The following is a 20,481-nucleotide window of genomic DNA, read 5'->3' as shown; positions in this document are numbered from 1 at the left end:
CAAAAATTCCTGTGAAGCACCTGAAGGGTTAATAAAGTTCTTGAATGTGGTTTTGAGCACCTTGAGGGGTGCAGTTTTTAGAATGGTGTCACTTTTGGGTATTTTCTGTCATAAAGACCTCTCAAAGTGACTTCAAATATGATGTGGTCCCTAAAAAAATGTTTTTGTAAATTTTGTTGGAAAAATGAGAAATCGCTGTTCAACTTTTAACCCTTATAGCTCCCTAAGAAAAAAAAATTTTGGTTCCAAAATTGTGCTGATGTAAAGTAGACATGTGGGAAATGTTATTTATTAACTATTTTGTGTGACATATCTCTCTGATTTAAGGGCATGAAAATTCAAAGTTAGAAAATTGCAAAATTTTCAAAATTTTCGCCAAATTTCCGATTTTTTCACAAATAAACGTAAGAAATTTTACCAGTATCATGAAGTACAATATGTCACGAAAAAACAATCTCAGAATCAGGGGAATACGTTGAAGCGTTCCAGAGTAATCACTTCATAAAGTGACAGTGGTCAGAATTGAAAAAATTGGCCCGGTCACGAAGGCAAAAACAGGCTCTGGTGCGAAGTGGTTAAAGACCTCAAAAATCAATCTCCACATCCTCCCACAACCCAACCAAGTGGGAGCAGAACCACAACATATGGACTAAATCAGCATCATCTTCCCTACAACGTGGGCAACAATCATCCGTCCTGAAACCCATCCTGTATAGTACTTTTGGAGTTTTATATACTCTGTGTATGAGAAATATTTGAGATCTTCTGAGCCATATTTATCGATATTTTCCCTGGTGACTCTAAAATATCATCCCACTCCTGTGAAGTAATATGTCCCATATCCCTCTCCCAACTCGATTTAACTGCAACCATAGGATCTCCCAGGATTTTTAGTAACAAGGAATTATACATGAAAGATATCAGGCCTTTAGTATTTTTGCCATTTACCACAGAGTCCAACACCCCATTCAAGGAGATGGACAGATCGGAGATAGACTCCTGAGCTCTAATCGCGAGCTGTAATTGTAGATACTTGACGAAATCAGAGCTACACAGATTAAAGGTCTGTTTGAAATTCTCAAATGAGCAAAAATAATCCTCATATAATTGATTAAAGTATCCCAATCCCCTGTTTTTCCATTAAGGGTGTACTTGGAATATTTTCCCATTCCCAATCATTTCTTACATGCTCACCTAATTTTACTTTATGTATGACAGTACTGTATGAGGTTTTTTTTTGCTTTTACAGTGGTGCTACTTTTTCTAATTTTCTATGTCACTACCCAGGACTGCTGCAGGACTGATGGACAATTCAAGCTCCACTTTATAATGGTCGTGTAAGTAACAGTCAATATTGGCTGCGGATCCCTAATCTGATGAGGGACAACCTTTTCAACGTGTATGTGAACTATTTGATGGTAGTCAAGTTCATTCAGAATAACCTTAGATTTACAGTTCAGAATTAATCTACAGTATTTAGAGTAACTCCCTTAAATACCTTGCATGCCCTATGTGCTTGGTTAGCGTTACCTAATACCTGTACTGATCCGGCATTACAGTGTATATAAAGTGTAGAGCAGCATTCACAACTCAGGACTGCTATCCCCCAACATTCCCATTCTTTACTGTGGGCCTAAGCAGTAACAGGCAGGTAGTTGCTCACTACCTGCCTGTTCTGCCCAGCGCAGATCACTGATGTCACGTTTGCAATGCAGAGGCTTCTCTTCTGCTCTGCTCTGTTGACGGGGCATGATTGGCGATGTCATGCAGATTGACAGCCGGCTCCCCGCTGCCTAACTAGATAACACCTTTAATGGTTTCACATGCCTGCTCTGGTAGTCTGCTTCTGATCTTGAAAACCGGCACCGTACAGTAATGTAGGAAAAACTACCTGCACTAATGCATTAGAGAAAATCAGCCTAATTGTTAAAAAGCTTGTTGACCATTTTTGGTAACTGTTGGCAGAACTGTGCTTTCAGCTGTGCATTATAAATCTGTGTTTCTACAGATAAATAAAGAACACACTAAAATTCAATTATATTATATGCATCGCAATGGACCCTGTGGCAGAATAGAGCAGATTGCAGATTTCTTTCATCCATCATATGATCTTTTGACTAAACCAACTCTTTCCAGTGTATGTAAAAGGGGTTTTCTAAACTCTTCTCTCATGTATTGTGGTACATTTTGTGGTGGATTTTCAGCACAGTATCCTCATCGAAAATCGACAACATTAATGGAAGTGATGATAACTTAATGTACATAATGTATCTATACCTAAGCTGTACAGTGTTCAGTGGTGGGCATACCCTACGCATCACACATTACCTGCACGGACTTTTCCAATAAATCATGCTGGTTACTTCCTGTGTGGTCAGAAATCAGAGAATGCTGTGCCTGGTAGAAATAACTGATGCCAAGATCATACCATATGTTTGCAGACGGCTGAAGCTTCAGTGCCCGACCATAACACCTGCAAAGAGTAAGGTACAGGGGTGTGCCAACTTAGTATCTCAATCCTCCAAATATTTACAGACTTGCTGAAGCCATCATCCAATATGAAATTATTGAAAAGCACATATTATGGCTAGAAACAATGAAACCACTGATAAGGATAGGTGCAGACCATTTCTAGAGTACAATCTGCAAACACCAGATGCATCCATAGACTTCTATGGACTGAACCTGTCCTTACGGCATAGGACTCGCCATATGAGTAGCAATATAGTTTAACATCTATTAATTATTTTACATACAGATTCTGTGTTAACAATCAAGTACTTAGTTCCTACCTTCCCCCAAGTTCCAAGATCTCAGATTTATTCAGTAGCTTCTGAGCTGTATTCTGTCCTACAATGGCACCCATGACATGAACTCTGACTTTGGCTGGGGAGATCAGATGCAAACAGGAGCAAGAATCTCCAAGTAGTTTCCACAGACATAACAGGTCAGGGCGTTGCTGAACTGCTCTAGAGTTTATAGAAAAAAATATAAGGTCTTATTATGCAAAATTAGTAAATGAATTTGTAGGATCCTGGTCCATCTGGCATGTGAGTATTCTGTGACCGCTGGACAGGAGCCCTGTGAAATGCCTCTTACCTGCAGTTATCGGCGGCTCTTCTTTTAATTAGCCGGCCTGGTGTGAGGTCATGTGTGTGTGACACTATATAATAATGTAGCCACAAGGTGGCCAATCAAAAGAGGAGCCCAGGATGCTGGTGGGTAGGAGACTGCTTACAGGGCTCCAGTACAGCGGCCACCGAATACTGACCTGCTCACTGGACCAGGGTCCTGAGAATCTTTTAGCTAATTTCTAAAAATAAGCAATAATCATGTATAAGCAATGAGTTACATATTGTTTAATATGTTTATAGCCAAATGGTAAAGATGACAGATGCCATGATTATTCTGCACATTACAGTGGCTTGCAAAACTATTCACCCCCCTTGGCTTTTTACCTATTTTGTTACATTACCACCTGTTTTTAAATATTTTTCTAATCCTGATTTGTATGTGATGCATCAGCACTAAATAGTCAAAGTTGGTGAAGTGAGAAAAATATATGCATAAATTAAATTTATGGGATCAAATAACAAAATTGCCATGTGCATATGTATTCACCCCTTTTGCTATTAAGCCCCTAAAAATTTCTGGTGCAAGCCATTACCTTCATAAGTCACATGCTTAGGGAAAGGAAGTCCGCCTGTGTGCAATCTCAGTATCACATGGTCTGTCAGTATATACACACCTTTACTGAAAGGCCACAGAGGCTGCAGCACCATTAAGCAAGAGGGACGACTAACCAAACAACACCATGAAGACCAAAGAGATCTCCAAACAAGTCAGGGACAAAGTTGTTGAGAAGTACAAGTCAGGGTTAGGTTCGAAAAAAAAAATCCCAATCTCTGATGAATCTCCGAAGCACCATAAAATCCATTATCATCAAATGGAAAGAACATGGTACCACAACAAACCTGCCAAGAGGGGGACGCTCACCAATACTCTCAGTCCGAGAAAGGAGAGCATTAATCAGAGATGCAGCACAAAGACAGTAACCCTAAAGAAGCTGCAGAGTTCCCAAGCAGAGACTGGAATATCTGTCCATACGACCACAATAAGCCGTACACTGCATAGAAGTGGCTTTTATGAAAGAGTGGGCAGAAAGAAGCCTTTACTTACACACAAAAATTGTAAAGCTCATTTTGAGTTTGCCAAAAGACATGTGGGAGACTCCCCAAACGTTTTGGCCAACAAGGTAAATGCTATGTCTGGCACCAAACCAACACACCTCATCACCCCAAGAATACCATCACCACAGTGAAACATGGTGGTGGCAGAATCATGCTGTGAAGATGTTTTTCGGCAGCACGGACAGGGAAAATGGTCCGAGTCGAGGAGACGATGGATGGTGAGAAATACACGGATATCCTTGAGTACAACCTGCTTCACTGTTTCAGTGATTTGACACTGGGACGGAGGTTCACCTTCCAACAAGACAATGACCCAAAGTATACTGCTAAAGCAAGACTCGAGTGGTTTAAGGGGAAACGTGTAAATGTTTTTGAGTGGCCTAGTTAAAGCCTAGACCTTAATCCAATTGAGAATCTGTGGTCAGACTTGAAGATTTCTGTTCAGCAGAGGAAACCATCTAACTTGAAGGAGCTGGAATAGTTTTGCCTTTAGGAATGGGCAAAAATCCCAGTGGCAAGATGGTGAAAGCTCATAGAGACTTATCTAAAGCGACTTGCAGCTGCAATTGCCGCAAAAGGAGGCTCTACAAAGTACTGACTTTAGGGGGTGAATAGTTATGCACACTGAAGTTTTCAGTTATTTTGTCCTATTTCTTGTTTGCTTCACAATAAAAAGAAAACTAAATGTTCACAGTTGTAGGCATGTTCTTTACATGAACTGATGCAAATCCTCATAAAAAAAAACAAAACGCTGAAATTTCAGGTTGCGAGATAGCAAAACACAAAAAAGTGCCAAGGGGGGTGAATACTTTTGCAAGCCACTGTACATAAAAGAGAACTTATTGTGATGAAAATTTAAGTTTCTTACTAACCTTGTCAAATACTCAATACCCTTTTCGATAACATCTACAGCTTTGCCATCAAGGAAATCAGCAAGCGCCCCTTTAGCAAGCATCAGGTGACATTCACCGAGCCCTGCAAGACATATAAAGCTAGCTACATAACATGACAGTTACTAAACCGTTATGTGCGGAAAGATGTGGAAGACGAAAAAGAAATAACCTTAATATTAGGAAATTGTCTATTCATACAAGTCATCACGGATTGCCATCATGTTAGTGTCTATTCTCTTAATTTGATGGTTCATGCATCAATAAAAATACATTGTGTGAAACTTGCACAATCTATGTAAATCCAAGGTACAAGTGCTATATACATTTACATTTTATCAAATTTTTTTCACTTTCTTAGGCCAGTTTCGCACAGCCATGAAACACGGACCGTGCTCAGATCACAATACCCGGCCTGACTGGCGGTTCTCCTGACCTGAGCTCACTGCATCACATATGTCAATGAAACAGTTAGCTCAGGTCTGAAGCCCTGGAGGCCAGGGTGGGTATTGCAATACGAGCACAGCGCATGTTCAACACATGTGCCAAATTGGCTTCATAGGGGTTTATCATAAATTAAGATAGGTCATCATTATCAGATTGGTGGGGTTCGACACCTGGCATCCCCATGACTAATCTGCTACCAGCCTCAGTAGAGGCTGGATGTGAACTCTGTATGGAATAGACCACAGCTCTGCCCTTGGCTATAAGAGATCAATTTTTTTATGCGCAGTACCCAAGAGTGGCCACTAAACAGAGTGAGAGAAGGGTGGAGCTGAGGATAGATCATCAATATCCTACTTGTGAAAAATCCCTTTAAATCACAGCATTGATGTCATTTACACCATTTTCTCTTACCCCAGCATTAAATACTACTGCCGGGATAAGTATTATAGCCACGTTCTTGCCACTGATCTTACAGGAAACTCTATCAGTAACTGTGAGATCATTATCATGAAAAAAAAAATATATATATATATATATTAATGTCAAACTAATGTCAAATGTCCATGTATTACATGTTTATGATTGATGGGAAGGGGTTAATTCAGCATTAGCACTGCCAAATGGCTCCAGATGAGTAGCTATTCTGTATTATCCATGGTGGATTTTATAAGGATTCCTGAAGAAGGTTCCTAGGGGCAGCTATTCCACCTTCTGGCTTCAAGGGGAGAAGACCTTGCTTTACAGAGACAGTATAATGGTGGCAAAACCAGTGCTAAGTGCTACATGCAAAAACTGTCAGCTCAATGGATGAAGTAAGGAGGGAGAACTTTTATTTTACTTTTATAAATGTGACGCCATAGCCTTTTAATTTTTAGAAAAAAAAGAGGGCTAGATAGAAAAAAAAGCAAAAAAACTCCTCTAAGTTATTAATTAATGAGATGTAAAGAGTAATTACCATGATCCCACACTGATTACACTGACAGTATAAAGCTCAGTCTGATTAGTGCACTATAGTAAGGATTCCTGGCCATACATTGGCTCTTCACTGTTGTGTGATGAGATGACACTACCTTTCAGCGCCGGCACATATTCTCCGGCCTTCTGTAGGATTTGCTGGTATTCAGTCACTGCTTCCGTATACGTGCCCAGGATCTGTTTGATGGATGCGATTTTGTATGCACTGTACATTGAATCTGGGTTCAGTTCACTGGCTTTCATAAAGGACTTCAGAGCGGTAGAATAGCCCCCTCTACTCAGGTATGCTTCTCCTAAACACTCCCAGCAGTTGGGGTCCTTGGGGTCGGCTCTCAGAGCAGCGTGCAAGCTAAATCGTTACCAAAATGACCAATAAATGAGAAAAGGGATTTTAGACAAGTGAATACGTTTATTTCAAAATATTTCAATAAAAATCAAATGGCAAATGGTAAATGCTTCGTGTACTGACCAGAGAACCCATACCAAGTGCATGACACAAAGGGTACGGCAATTAGTGCTCCATCCTACACAACAGGACTTAGTAAGTGACAGTATTACAGACTCATGTGAGAACAAGACTGGAAACCACTTGTGGAGATCATGCAAGCTGTGAGGGCAGGGAGTAAAAGGAAACTGTGGATGCAATCAATAACAACCTGTTGTCTTGCTGCATCAAAGCCATTAGTTTGGGGAAAAAATATGACCGCCACATATCCAACAGAATACAGGAGAGTTGTAGAAAAACATAGCAATGGGGTTTTCACCGATAATTAGGTTCAGGTGTTAACTGAATAAAGAGTGACTGACGTATAATGGTAGGCTTTAGTTAATAATGTGTTAAAGGAGTTTTCTGCATAACCAATATAAACAAGTAATCTCCTATTCACAAAGTAAATGATAACCTGTTGATTGGTGGGTGTCCCTGTGCTGTGACTGCACCAGCAGAACGACCGCCACTCCATCATTCCCTATGGGGCTGCCAAGGACTTAGCTCAGCTTTTTCCAGCAGCCCCATGGAGAGTGAATGGTCCAGCAGTCAAGCAACATTACTGTTATTGTGGACAGTTAAGCAAGCTGAAGATGAAATGATCTCTAAAAGGCCTAAAGTTAAAGATGACACATTTCCTTTTTATTTTAGGCAAAAAAAAAAAATTATATATATAAGGAGAGCCAGGCTGAAGTTTGCCAAAGACCATAAGGATTGGACCATAGAGGACTGGAGTAATGTAATCTTCTCTGATGAGTCTAATTTTCAGCTTTGCCCAACACCTGGTCGTCTAATGGTTAGACGGAGACCTGGAGAGGCATACAAGCCACAGTGTCTTGCACCCACTGTGAAATTTGGTGGAGGATCGGTGATGATCTGGGGATGGTTCAGCAAGGCTGGAATTGAGCAGGTTAATCTTTGCGAAGGACGTATGAATCAATCCGCATACAAGGTTATCCTAGAAAAACACTTGCTTCCTTCTGCTCAGGCAATGTTCCCCAACTCTGAGGACTGTTTTTTTCCAGCAGGAAAATGCCCCATGCCACACAGCTAGGTCAATCAATGTGTGGATGAAGGAGCAGCACATCAAGACCCTGTCATGGCCAGCCCAATCTCCAGACCTGAACCCCATTGAAAACCTCTGGAATGTAATCAAGAGGAAGATGGATAGTCACAAGCCATCAAACAAAGAAGAACCGCTTACATTTTTGTGCCAGGAGTGGCATAAGGTCACCCAAAAGCAGCGTGAAAGACAGGTGGAAAGCATGCCAAGACGCATGAAAGCTGGGATTAAAAATCATGGTTATTCCACTAAATATTGATTTCTGAACTCTTCCTGAGATAAAACATGAGTATTGTTGTTTCCAAATGAAGAAGAACTTGTTTTATTTGCATTATTTGAGGTCTGAAAGCACTGTTTCTTTTTTATTATTTTGACGATTTCTCATTTGCTACAAATAAATACAAAATTTTTCGCTTTGAATTTCGGAGACATGTTGTCAGTAGTTTATAGAATAAAACAACAATGTACATGTGACTCAAAAATATACCTATAAAGAGAAAAATCAGTGAAAATGAAAATTTAACAGTGGTCTCTTATTTTCTGCCAGACTTGTATATATATATATATATATATTATATATATATACATACATACACATACACACATATATATATATATATATATATATATATATATACACACATACACATATATATATATATATATATACACATATATGTATACACACAGTACAGACCAAAAGTTTGGACACACCTTCTCATTTAAAGATTTTTCTGCATTTTCATGACTATGAAAATTGTACATTCACACTGATGGCATCAAAACTATGAATTAACACATGTGGAATTATATACTTAACAAAAAAGTGTGAAACAACTGAAAATATGTCTTATATTCTAGGTTCTTCAAAGTAGCCACCTTTTGCTTTGCTGACTGCTTTGCACACTCTTGGCATTTTCTTGATGAGCTTCAAGAGGTAGTCACCGGAAATGGTCTTCCAACAATCTTGAAGGAGTTCCCAAAGATGCTTAGCACTTGTTGGCCCTTTTGCCTTCACTCTGCGGTCCAGCTCACCCCAAACCATCTCGATTGGGTTCAGGTCTGGTGACTGTGGAGGCCAGCTCATCTGGCGTAGCACCCCATCACTCTCCTTCTTGGTCAGATAGCCCTTACACAGCCTTGAAGTGTGTTTGGGGTCATTAACCTGTTGAAAAAAAATAATGGTCCAACTAAATGCAAACCGGATGGAATAGCATGTCGCTGCAAGATGCTATGGTAGCCAAGCTGGTTCAGTATGCCTTCAATTTTGAATAAATCCCAAACAGTGTCACCAGCAAAGCACCCCCACACCATCACACCTCCTCCTCCATGCTTCACGGTGGGAACCAGACATGTAGAGTCCATCCGTTCACCTTTTCTGCGTCGCACAAACACACGGTGGTTGGAACCAAAGATCTCAAATTTGGCCTCATCAGACCAAAGCACAGATTTCCACTGGTCTAATGTCCATTCCTTGTGTTCTTTAGCCCAAACAAGTCTCTTCTGCTTGTTGCCTGTCCTTAGCAGTGGTTTCCTAGCAGCTATTTTACCATGAAGGCCTGCTGCACAAAGTCTCCTCTTAACAGTTGTTGAAGAGATGTGTCTGCTGCTAGAACTCTGTGTGGCATTGACCTGGTCTCTAATCTGAGCTGCTGTTAACCTGCGATTTCTGAGGCTGGTGACTCGGATAAACTTATCCTCAGAAGCAGAGGTGACTCTTGGTCTTCCTGTCCTGGGGCGGTCCTCATGTGAGCTAGTTTCTTTGTAGCGCTTGATGGTTTTTGCAACTGCACTTGGGGACATTTTCAAAGTTTGCCCAATTATTTGGACTGACTGACCTTCATTTCTTAAAGTAATGATGGCCACTCGTTTTTCTTTACTTAGCTGCGTTTTTCTTGCCATAATACAAATTCTAACAGTCTATTCAGTAGGACTATCAGCTGTGTATCCACCAGACTTCTGCACAACACAACTGATGGTCCCAACCCCATTTATAAGGCAAGAAATCCCACTTATTAAACCTGACAGGGCACACCTGTGAAGTGAAAACCATTTCCGGTGACTACCTCTTGAAGCTCATCAAGAGAATGCCAAGAGTGTGCAAAGCAGTCATCAAAGCAAAAGGTGGCTACTTTGAAGAACCTAGAATCTAAGACATATTTTCAGTTGTTTCACACTTTTTGTTAAGTATATAATTCCACATGTGTTAATTCATAGTTTTGATGCCTTCAGTGTGAATGTACAATTTTCATAGTCATGAAAATACAGAAAAACCTTTAAATGAGAAGGTGTGTCCAAACTTTTGGTCAGTACTATATATATATATATATATATATATATATATATATATATATATATATATATATATATATATATATATATATATATGTGTATAGTCATTTTTCACATTTTAAAAAATACAAAGAGAGAACAATGGGCTGATGCAAAAGATGAAGATGCTACTATCATTGATTGACAGTGATATTTAAGAGGTTAAACAGCACCGATCGCTGCTGTTAGAGGAAGGTGACGCCCGTATAATACAGTCAGCAGCAACTATGTAAGGAGCCTGGTCCATACACCCGCACCCTCCCCAAGTTGTGCTAGCATGTCCTGGGGAGGCAAAGATGTCAATATACTGATATTAATTTTTATCATACATTGATTGCATAAACAAATTCCCAACAAAGAGATCTGGCAATGTCCACTAATCTCACGACTAGCAGAAGACAGATAAAGTGTTATTTCTATAATAACGTATTTCTTTAAGTAATATCACCACATTTATAGCCGCTATTCTGAGGAATAAACTGTGGGATGGCAGGCCCAGCTCACTTACTCAGACACTGCCTTGGAGTGCTGGCCGACTCTTAGGTAGAACAGGCCTCTCCGCAGCCATGCCCACTTTGCTGTTCCTGCGCTTGCTCTTTCTGTTACACTTGACAAAATGGCTAATGCCGTGTCCTAGAAAAGAAATCAATTCATGATAATGAAGATGCAAGCAATGCTTTAGCTCAGGTTACTACGGATTAGGACTCTTTGGGGACAACATTCTAATACAGCAGTGGGGAAACTGAGGCCCTGGGACCGTGTACGGCCCGCGATGAATTTTCTCCGGCCCCCGGGCAGAATCCTTGGGACCACAGTGCTCAGTCTGGCAGCTACATTTTGATGGCTGCTGGCCCTTTAATTTCTCCTTGCTTTACGAGCATGCAGCGTTTGCTACTGAACGCTGCGATGTGTGCAAAGAAAGATTACGTACTAACACTGGCAGGTGCCAGCGTTAGCATACTTTGTGGGCAGAGTTAGTGCACTACAAGCTCCTGTCCCACAAAAAAAAAGAAAAAACAAAAAACAAAATTACAGCGGCAGCCCCATGTCTCCTATGATGTATATACTGTAGCCCCATGTCTCCTGTGATGTATATACCGCAGCCCCATTTCTCCTGATATGTCTATACCGGAGCTCCATGTCTCCTGTGATGTATATACCGCAGCCCCATTTCTCCTGATATGTCTATACCGGAGCTCCATGTCTCCTGTGATGTATATACCGCAGCCCCATTTCTCCTGATATGTCTATACTGGAGCTCCATGTCTCCTGTGATGTCTATACCGCAGCCCCATATCTCCTGTGATGCATATGCTGCAGTCCCATGTCTCCTGTGACGTCTATACCGCAGCCCCATATCTCCTGTGATGCATATGCTGCAGTCCCATGTCTCCTGTGACGTCTATACCGCAGCCCCATATCTCCTGTGTTGTATATGCTGCAGACCCATGTCTCCTGTGATGTATATTTAGAAGACCATGTCTCCTTTGATGTATATACTGCATTCCCCATGTCTCTTGTGATGTATACACGCCAGCCTCAGTGTATCCTATGTGATGTATATACTCCAGCACCGATGTCTCCTATGTGATGTATATACAGCAGTCTCACTGTCTCCTATGATGTATACAGTTCTCTCTGTGTCCCCTACGTGATGTATATACAGCAGTTTATGAGTCTACTATGTGCTGCATATCCAGCAGTCTCGGTGTCTCCTATGTGATGTATATACAGCAGTCTCGGTGTCTCTTATGTGATGTATATACAGCAGTCTCGGTGTCTCCTATGTGATTGTATATAGCAGTGTCGGTGTCTCTGATGTGATTTATATACAGCGGTCTCAGTGTCTCCTATATGATGTATCTACAGCAGTCTCGGTGTCTACTACGTGATGTATATACAGCAGTCTCGTGTCTCCCATCTGATATACTACAGATCTCCCACTGCTTCAGTTCTATAAATGTAAAGTGAGCAGTGATGAATTTCCCACTGTGATGAGACCTGCAGTATAATATACATTTTTGTTCGGAACAACTTACTGCTGCGAGTTATTTACAAAACTTATCACAAAGAGTCACCTGCACTCCAGACTGGCACAAATCTAAAAAAGCAGTTACGAGTAGAAACATCACAGTGGCACCTAAGAGAAGCAGTTCCAGGCATCACATTAGGGGTGAATTAATTAAATGTTTGACCAAATATAGTAGGGTCATTTTCAAGTTGATAATTTTGTAGGGCCCACGAAGGATTGTATAGATATCCAAATGGACATTGGCAGAAAAAATGTTTCCCACCCCTGGTCTAGTAGGAGGGAAAAGAATTGGATAAATTTAATTTTTTATTTACTTTAATTTTTCTTTTTATTATTATTTTTTTCTGTGCAGTTTTTGCTAACAATGCTAAATGTAAAAGGTCTAGCAGTGCAAGAAACCCTTGTCATCATATTCAGAAAATGCTAGATTACCATGTCATTCAGCTCCATACTTAGATCCACCGCTTCTGCTCCTGATTCTCCATCATTGTCATCCAGGTCAAACGCTTTCTTATAGCAACCACGAGCCCTGGTCTGGTCGCCGGCTACTTCTCGATAGTAATGACCCAAATAACAGAACACTTTTGGCATGTAGGGGTCCAGTTTGGCAGCCTGCACATGAGAGCAAAATGAATAAGGAATATAAAAAAAAGACAGAAAATTGTGCTAGGATTTTTAGGATTGGACTTACATACATTTATATTTACACTTTTCATAGAAAAGTGATCAAAAGCAGATCTGTCACCAGATCAAACCCCATCCATCATTAGGGTCTGACTTACTGTAAGGTACCACTCTGGGGTATTTTTTATATTTCCCCACCAGAGTGGTACCAGTAATGTATTTTCCCGATGTGGAGTAAAATACATACTGGTTGTTATCTTCTATTTGTTCCGTTGCTGCTCCGGTCCCTCGTGAAGGCATCTCTGACTGGCCGGAAGTCAGTGCTATCGGTCACTCTCTCTATTAGGACACGGCCCCACTATCAGTATTCGGTCAGTACTTTTCCTCAGGAGTGGGAGCCAAAACCAGGAGTGGGTGATAAGTGCAGAATTGGTCACTTGTTTCTATTATACCTTTTCTCTGATTGTTCCTGGATTTGGCTCCCACTCCTGAGAAAAAATACTGACAGAATACTGATCAAATACTGATAGTGGGGCCGTGACCTTATTGTAAGTCTATGAGAGCCACTTGCACTGCGAAGTGACTTCTGTTCTACCCAACAAACACTGGAGCAATCTGGCCAGCTACAACTCCGGTCACGTGGTGCCGAAGACAACTGGATCGGCGCCGAATACAGCAAAAGACGGTAGCCGGTACGTATTTTACTACACACAGGGAACATACATTACCAATAAGATAAAGCTAGATTTATGAATTGCTTATATTAATATCAGTCATTGAAACCTTAAAGAAGGATTACACAGCCATTCTGACATGGATTTTTTTCAAAGTAAGAACATCTGCCTCAACAGGCCTAAGAGATCTATTTATTATTATTTATTAGGGTATGGTCACAAGTGGTGTAATTGCAGCAGATTTTTCTGCACCAGAAACCAAAGTGTCGGCAGGAAAAACACGTTTTGATGTGTTTTTTTCACTAGCGGTTTTTTTTTTCCTTCAGTCATTTGAATGGGTGAATAAGGCTATGTTCACATGCAGCGTTTTTTGCTGCATTTTTTTTTAATGCAAATCAAAAGCTGCTTTTTATAGTAACAGCAAAAGCTATGACATGTCAGAAATCTCATGTACACGGTTGTTTTTTTTTCCTGACCAAATTTGAGACGTTAGGATCAACAATAATCAGAGTGTATTTGTAATAAATGCCGTTACTGAACCTGAATGCACAATATTCCAACCAAGACCAACAAAATGGTGAAACTAAAGTCGCATTAACTGTTTTTTTTTACTTAATTGGTTTGAAAAATACATAAAATAAAAATAAAAATCAGAGTAACTCAATGGAGGGCCCCAGGATATAGGATATTACAATTTAGCTGATAATGTATGGCTCTCAGTTACTATTGTGTAGATCACAATCAAAAATGCAAAGTAAGGTATAAGTTAAAAGCACTTACATGATGTGATGAAGAGAAGACCTGGTTGCAGAGTGGCAGTGTTTTCATTGTGATCATTACAATAGGCACTGAGAGCCATACATTACCAGCTAAATTGTAATATCCTATATCCTGTATCCTATATATATATACTCCATTGAGTTACTCTCCTTTTTATTCTCATTTTTCATATCAAGTAAAAAAAAAATTATGAGACTTTAGTTGCACCATTTTGTTGGTCTTGGTTGAAATATTGTGAATTTGACAACTGCAGTGTTTTTTCACCCATAGAAAGTAATCAGAAAGTGAAAAAGCAGCTGCAACAAACGTTTCACGGCGTTTTGAAAACAATTTTGGTGAATAAAACTAACTTAATTAAACACCTACTGTAGAGAAAGCACACGTAATCCACACCCAAAAATGCAGCAAAAAAAGTGTCAAAAATGGCGCAAAACGGGCGTTTTGAATGCAGCGTTTTTACTGTCAAAAAAAGAGGCTTTAGATACAGAAAAGAACACAGCAAAAACGAAGAACTGACATGTTGCAGATTTAAAAAAAAAAGCATTGATGGTTAAAAAAACGTGTGGAAATAAAAAGCAACAGGTGCATGAGATTCCAGAAATCTCAGTCATTTTGCTGGTAGGGTAAAACGCTGAGTATTTTACACCAAATATGCAGCAAAAACGTTCCAGTTATGCCACGTGTGATCAAAATATTTATAGATTTGTTCATTTGGGGACTTAAATCTCAATTACAGCAGAAGTCTGGTTCAAAGGGTTCCTTAATCAATAGACAACACAATATAGTCATACTATGTATATATAAATTGGTTTATTTTTTTAGATTTCAATTTCCTGTTACTTATATAGTGCCAACATATCTCAGTGCTGTACAGAGATCAGTCACATCTGTCCAACCTACCAATCTATTATAGTAATCAATATAATCACATTTTTCAATTTCTTTCTTATAGGGGACATGTTACCGGAATACGAGTTATCACTGCGGAGCTTTCGTCTCTGGCTGTGCTAATAGACTGAGGTCCAGGGCAAAAAAAGTGTCAGAAATTTGTAAAGGGGTTTTGTCAATACAAGAAGTAATGACATATTGCTAGGTTGTGCCATTACTTCCTGTGGTGATGGGGGTCCAGATTTGTGGGCAGGGCTGTGGAGTCGGTGCCTATTTTGGTGGAGTCGGAGTTGGAGTCAGTATAAAATGGACCGACTCCGACTCCTAAAACATATAATAAATTGGGTACAGTAGTTCAATGCAGTTTGTTGGGAATATTTTTTCATAAGAATTTGGGAAAGTTATGAAATGTCCTATAAATGTCTGTCCTATTCCTGATCTAAGGGTCTGGACTTTTAGCTGAGAAAAATGTGTACTACCGTAAATTTATCACTTAAACATGAGGGAGTCAGTGTCATGGAAATTGAGGAGTCGGAGTCGAAGGTTTGGCTTACTGACTCCACAGCCCTGTTTGTGGGCATAGGATCCACAGCACATTACAGTAGTAGTAAAATGAATGGATTTTAAAGGGAATCTGTCACCAGGTTCTTGCTACCTCATCTGAGAGCAGCATAATGTAAAAAAAAGAGACCCTGATTCCAGCAATGTAGCACTTTGTTTACGGAATGCAGCAGTTTTGATACAATCAGAGATTTTAGATGTAGCAGAGCTCAGAAAGCTAACCCCGCCCACACCACAGCTTTTTGTGTACATGGGCTACTGACTAATCACTGGTGGGGGCAGAGCTGGACCAGGATGCACTCAAGCTGTTTTCCGGGCAGTGATAATCTTCTAGTGATAAAACATTTATTGCATTGAAACAACAGCACAGCCTAATAAGTGACACATCACTGAAATCAGTGTATCTGCCCCTACCTCATGCTGCCCTCAGATTACAAAAACCTACAGACAGATTCCGTTTAATAAATCTCCTTCATAAACTGCAAAAAAGAAAAATTGTAAACTGACTTGTGGTGCAGATTCTTACTGTAGATTTTACCCTTCACAATGTATAGGGTTAATTCCGAAGAAAAAATACAAAAACTTGCTGCCAATCTGGGACAATATTTGCAAAAGATTTTTTTTTTTTTTACTAACGTGGACTTTATATAAAATTATATTTTTAGTGGCACAGTATTCATGTTATGCACCTTTGGATCTTACTAGACATCAGCCTCCTCTCATGTCGGTGGACTTTTCAAAGCACAAAAGGATCACGCATATGTAAGTGATCAATGATGACAGCAATGTAAAATGAATATAGGAGTTGTCCCAATAAGATTGAGGGATAACTGCTGATTGCTGGACTATAACCGCTGGCGCCCCACCGATCCTGTTCTCAGAGCACTGTCTGAATGGAGCTAATGACAAGCTTGCACACCTCCGCCCCATTCATTGTTGATAGGGCTGCTTTTTTCCAACAGTCACATAGCAAATGAATGGAACGGAGGTGTGCAAGCTACTTTCACTTCATTCAGAAAATAATCTGCAGAGCGCTGTTCTCAGGATCAGCGGGGGCCTTGCAGTCAGACCCTCAGCTATTAAGTGAAGCACAGTTGTCTGCTCTTTCATGTCTTTTAATGCTGTTTATATATAAAGTTAAAAATAGTCATGTGACCTGAAGGACAAATAATAAATAACCATCAAGGTAAAACAAAAACTGCAGAACTTTTATGTCTTATATTTTAGGAGTCAGTACAAAATTCACTTGTATGTGGTTTTTATGCTGTAATGAGGCAGGATCTGTTCCTAAGCACACGTGGAATACATTCATATGGACATTATCCCCTTCATGACATATAATAATTATAATAATCTTTTTTTTTATATAGCACCAACATATTCTGCAGCGCTTTACATACATTATCATCGCTGTCCCCATTGGGGCTCACAATCTAGATTCCATATTAGTATGTCTTTTGGAGGAAAACAGAGAACCCGGAGGAAACCCACACAAACACGGGGAGAACATACAAACTCCTTGCACATGTCGTCCTTGGTGGGATTTGAACCCAGGACCCCAGAGCTGCAAGGCTGCAGTGCTAACCACTGAGCCACCGTGCCGCCCATGACACATATTTACATCATATGCTGTGTCTCTGACTGTGATGCGGGCTCACATGTCCACATCTTTCCCCACACGACGGCTGATTTAATCAGTGCACTAATACAGTACAAGGACACCAGAAGGGTTATGTGCCCAGAGTGTGCCAGGCATCAGGGTGCTACATATAAACCAAGAATCCTACAATAAAAGACATGAATATAAGGTAATACCTTTAAAAACTGGGTCACGGCCTTAGTTTTATCTCGTCTGGTTTCTTCGCTCATAAACCAATAAATTAATCCAAGGCAGAAATAGTAGTTTGCAACCTCTGGATTCTTCTCAATGGCATGATGAAAACTGAAATGAAAAGAATGTCAGGGGCATGTATCTGTCTGTTTGGGACATATCACTAAAGACAAATTATAGTGGAACGGCCTCTTGAAATTGTAAATTATAAGGTATGTCCTAATGATTATACAATTTTCAGTATGTACCACTAGAAAACGTGTAATTCATTGACTTGCCAGGATCACACATGTAAGCAGCCACTCCAGAGAGGAAGAGAGCTGGGTCTGTAGGGCCATCTTTTGGAAGTAACAATCCTAAAAGTCAATGTTAACCTTTTAAAGGGAATCTGTCAACAGGATTTCACATCCAAAACTATTTATATATGCATGTATCTATTACACAGGCAAGTCCAACAATACCTTTACATGGTCAGTCCGTTCCTCTGTTACTGAGAAATCAGTATTTTAATTGATATGCAAATGAGGCGAAGAGCTATTGGAGATCTGAAGCCTCTGTCACTCCAGCTCTATCCCCCTCTCAGGGCTGCCTTCTCCTGCTTGACTGATACCTTTTATGTTGTGTAACTTCAGGCAATGAAGCTGTCAGTCAAGCAGGAGGAGGCGGCGATGGGCAGGGAATAGAGCTGGAGTGATTTAGGCTTCAAATCTACAATAGCTGTTCAGCCTCATTTGCATATCAATTCAAATGCTGATTTCTCAGTAATAAAGGAACGAACTGGCCATGTAAAGGTATTGGCTTTAAGAGAGCTACATGTGCATATAAATAGTTTGGAGGGTGAAAACTTGCTGACAGATTGCTTTTAACGCCTTCACGTATATTTACGTCAAAGGTCGTGTCCCTGCCTTTGATGAGCAGCTAAATCCCGCTGTCAATCACTGACAGAGTAATTCAACATGCTCCAGCTGGAAGCGCATCATACATCCCGTCCATCGGCACCCTACATCCCGTCCGTCATACATCCCTGTGATCGCGGGGCGCTGAAGGGTTATCATGACAGCTGGGGGTTTGCTGACGACCCCTGTGCCTGATCTGTCTTCTGATGCACTGCTATGTATAGCACAAGCAATCGGATGATCGCAGCTCTAAATCTCCTAAGGGGACTAATGCAGTAGGTAAAAAGTGAGAAAAAAAAAGTTTAAGAATATGAAAAAAAAAAAAAAAACAACAACAAAAGTTCACATCACATTTGCCCCATTAAAAGTAAAACAATAAAATTACACATATTTGTATCACTATATTCAGAAATGTCCCATCTATTAAAATATAAAATAAATTAATCCGATCAGTAAGCAGTGTAATGAGAGAAAAATCAAAAAGCCAGAATTATGTTTTTTGGCCACCGTAACATTGCAATAAAATGTAAAAAAAAAAAGGTCATAAATGGGTTAAAGGCCTTGGCCACAAGACTTTGGCTTTATATCCTATCAAGAACCTCTATTTGCAGAAAGGTGTTTCAGGGTTCTGCCCCTAATCAAGGCAAAGCACTGATTTGGCTGGGTGAGAGGCATTTGACTGGAGGGTCTGAGGAGAAAAGCTTTCCTTGTGGAGAGTGTCACGTCGGCACAGACTTATAAGACGTTCAATGCTCCCCCTGGGAAATGAAATGTGAAAATAGCCCCTTCGCAGAGGAAGTAGACAGGAACTGTAGTGCCTCTGCTCTCTTGCCACGATCACAGTATATCAGATTACCTTTTATCAGCCTCGATGTAGTTCTTTTGAGCGTAATGGAGCTGGCCCTCCAAAAAATATGTTTCTGCAAGTTCATGATGCGTCTTTTGAAGTTTTCTACAGACCTAATAGAACAGGGAAATTGATTAAAACACAGAATCTACATATGTGATGGGGCTAAATTATACATTGTCCAATCTATTCAAAATCTGAATAAAAATAGTATCAGGAACAAAAAAAGATTCAACTGATCTGCAGTACCAGGGAGCAGCCACCACACATGTATCAGAGCTGTGCTGTTCTGCTCCATGCACTGTTTACATCAAGCCCTCACCAAAGCCGCAAAACCAAAGAAATGAGCCGGAGCATAAGCTGGTATATGTGCAATGCGTAAGAGCACATTCACACCGTGGCTATTTCACAGACAAAACCCAAGAAAAAAACAAAAGGAGCATATACTCTATAATAAGTAAATAAGTAAATGTGAATAACAGGGTACTCAGTTAACATTATTTTGATCAAAAAGAGTAAAAGCCATCCCAAAGTGACAAGGTGTATCCAGTCAAGATGGTCCTATCCTGTCTCTAGTATTAAAACCTCACCTTGCGTCAGCCGACCTCAATGTGCATAAGGGCTGAGCAGGACAGGGGCCAACTGTTCATCCACCTGTCCATGGGAAGCTGTGTAGCTGAAATACCTAGTGCAGAAAGGTGTGCCAAGCCCCTGTTTGCACAAGGTACAAGAAACTACAGCAAAACCAAAAAATGAGCCGGAGCATAAGTTGGTATAAGTGCAATGTGTAAGAGCACCAAAGCAGGCAACAGCAGTTTGGCAGATGTGCAGGGTATTGGACCACCAACAATCTGATATCGATGACCCAAATCATCAATATAATAGTAATGGATCACCCCTATTATTGTCAGTAAAATCCCACTTCTCCTCTATGGGAGCCTGAAAATACAATGCACCCTGAGCCA

The 20,481-nt window shown here is 40.3% G+C and overlaps 1 protein-coding gene across 2 annotated transcripts in view; it reads right to left on the bottom strand.

Moving 5' to 3' along the window:
- SKIC3 (SKI3 subunit of superkiller complex) overlaps positions 1 to 20,481 on the bottom strand; it is a 194,906-nt gene that overhangs the window by 124,836 nt on the left and 49,589 nt on the right. For both annotated transcript variants that reach the window (XM_073678321.1, XM_073678329.1), the window contains exons 13-20: positions 19,526 to 19,629; positions 17,758 to 17,884; positions 12,848 to 13,027; positions 10,892 to 11,016; positions 6,598 to 6,851; positions 5,063 to 5,165; positions 2,793 to 2,969; positions 2,329 to 2,473 (exon numbers count right to left, since the gene is read on the bottom strand). In XM_073678321.1, coding sequence (XP_073534422.1) covers positions 2,329 to 2,473; positions 2,793 to 2,969; positions 5,063 to 5,165; positions 6,598 to 6,851; positions 10,892 to 11,016; positions 12,848 to 13,027; positions 17,758 to 17,884; positions 19,526 to 19,629 — 1,215 coding nt within the window. The remainder of the gene's footprint in view (positions 1 to 2,328; positions 2,474 to 2,792; positions 2,970 to 5,062; positions 5,166 to 6,597; positions 6,852 to 10,891; positions 11,017 to 12,847; positions 13,028 to 17,757; positions 17,885 to 19,525; positions 19,630 to 20,481) is intronic.

The sequence above is a fragment of the Phyllobates terribilis genome, unplaced genomic scaffold, assembly GCF_046119375.1.
Source record: "Phyllobates terribilis strain yellow unplaced genomic scaffold, ASM4611937v1 Scaffold_1__5_contigs__length_1240528914, whole genome shotgun sequence".
Taxonomy (NCBI): Eukaryota; Metazoa; Chordata; class Amphibia; order Anura; family Dendrobatidae; genus Phyllobates; species Phyllobates terribilis.
Note: the sequence above shows the minus strand (reverse complement) of the source record. Positions and strands in the feature narration are given on the sequence as shown.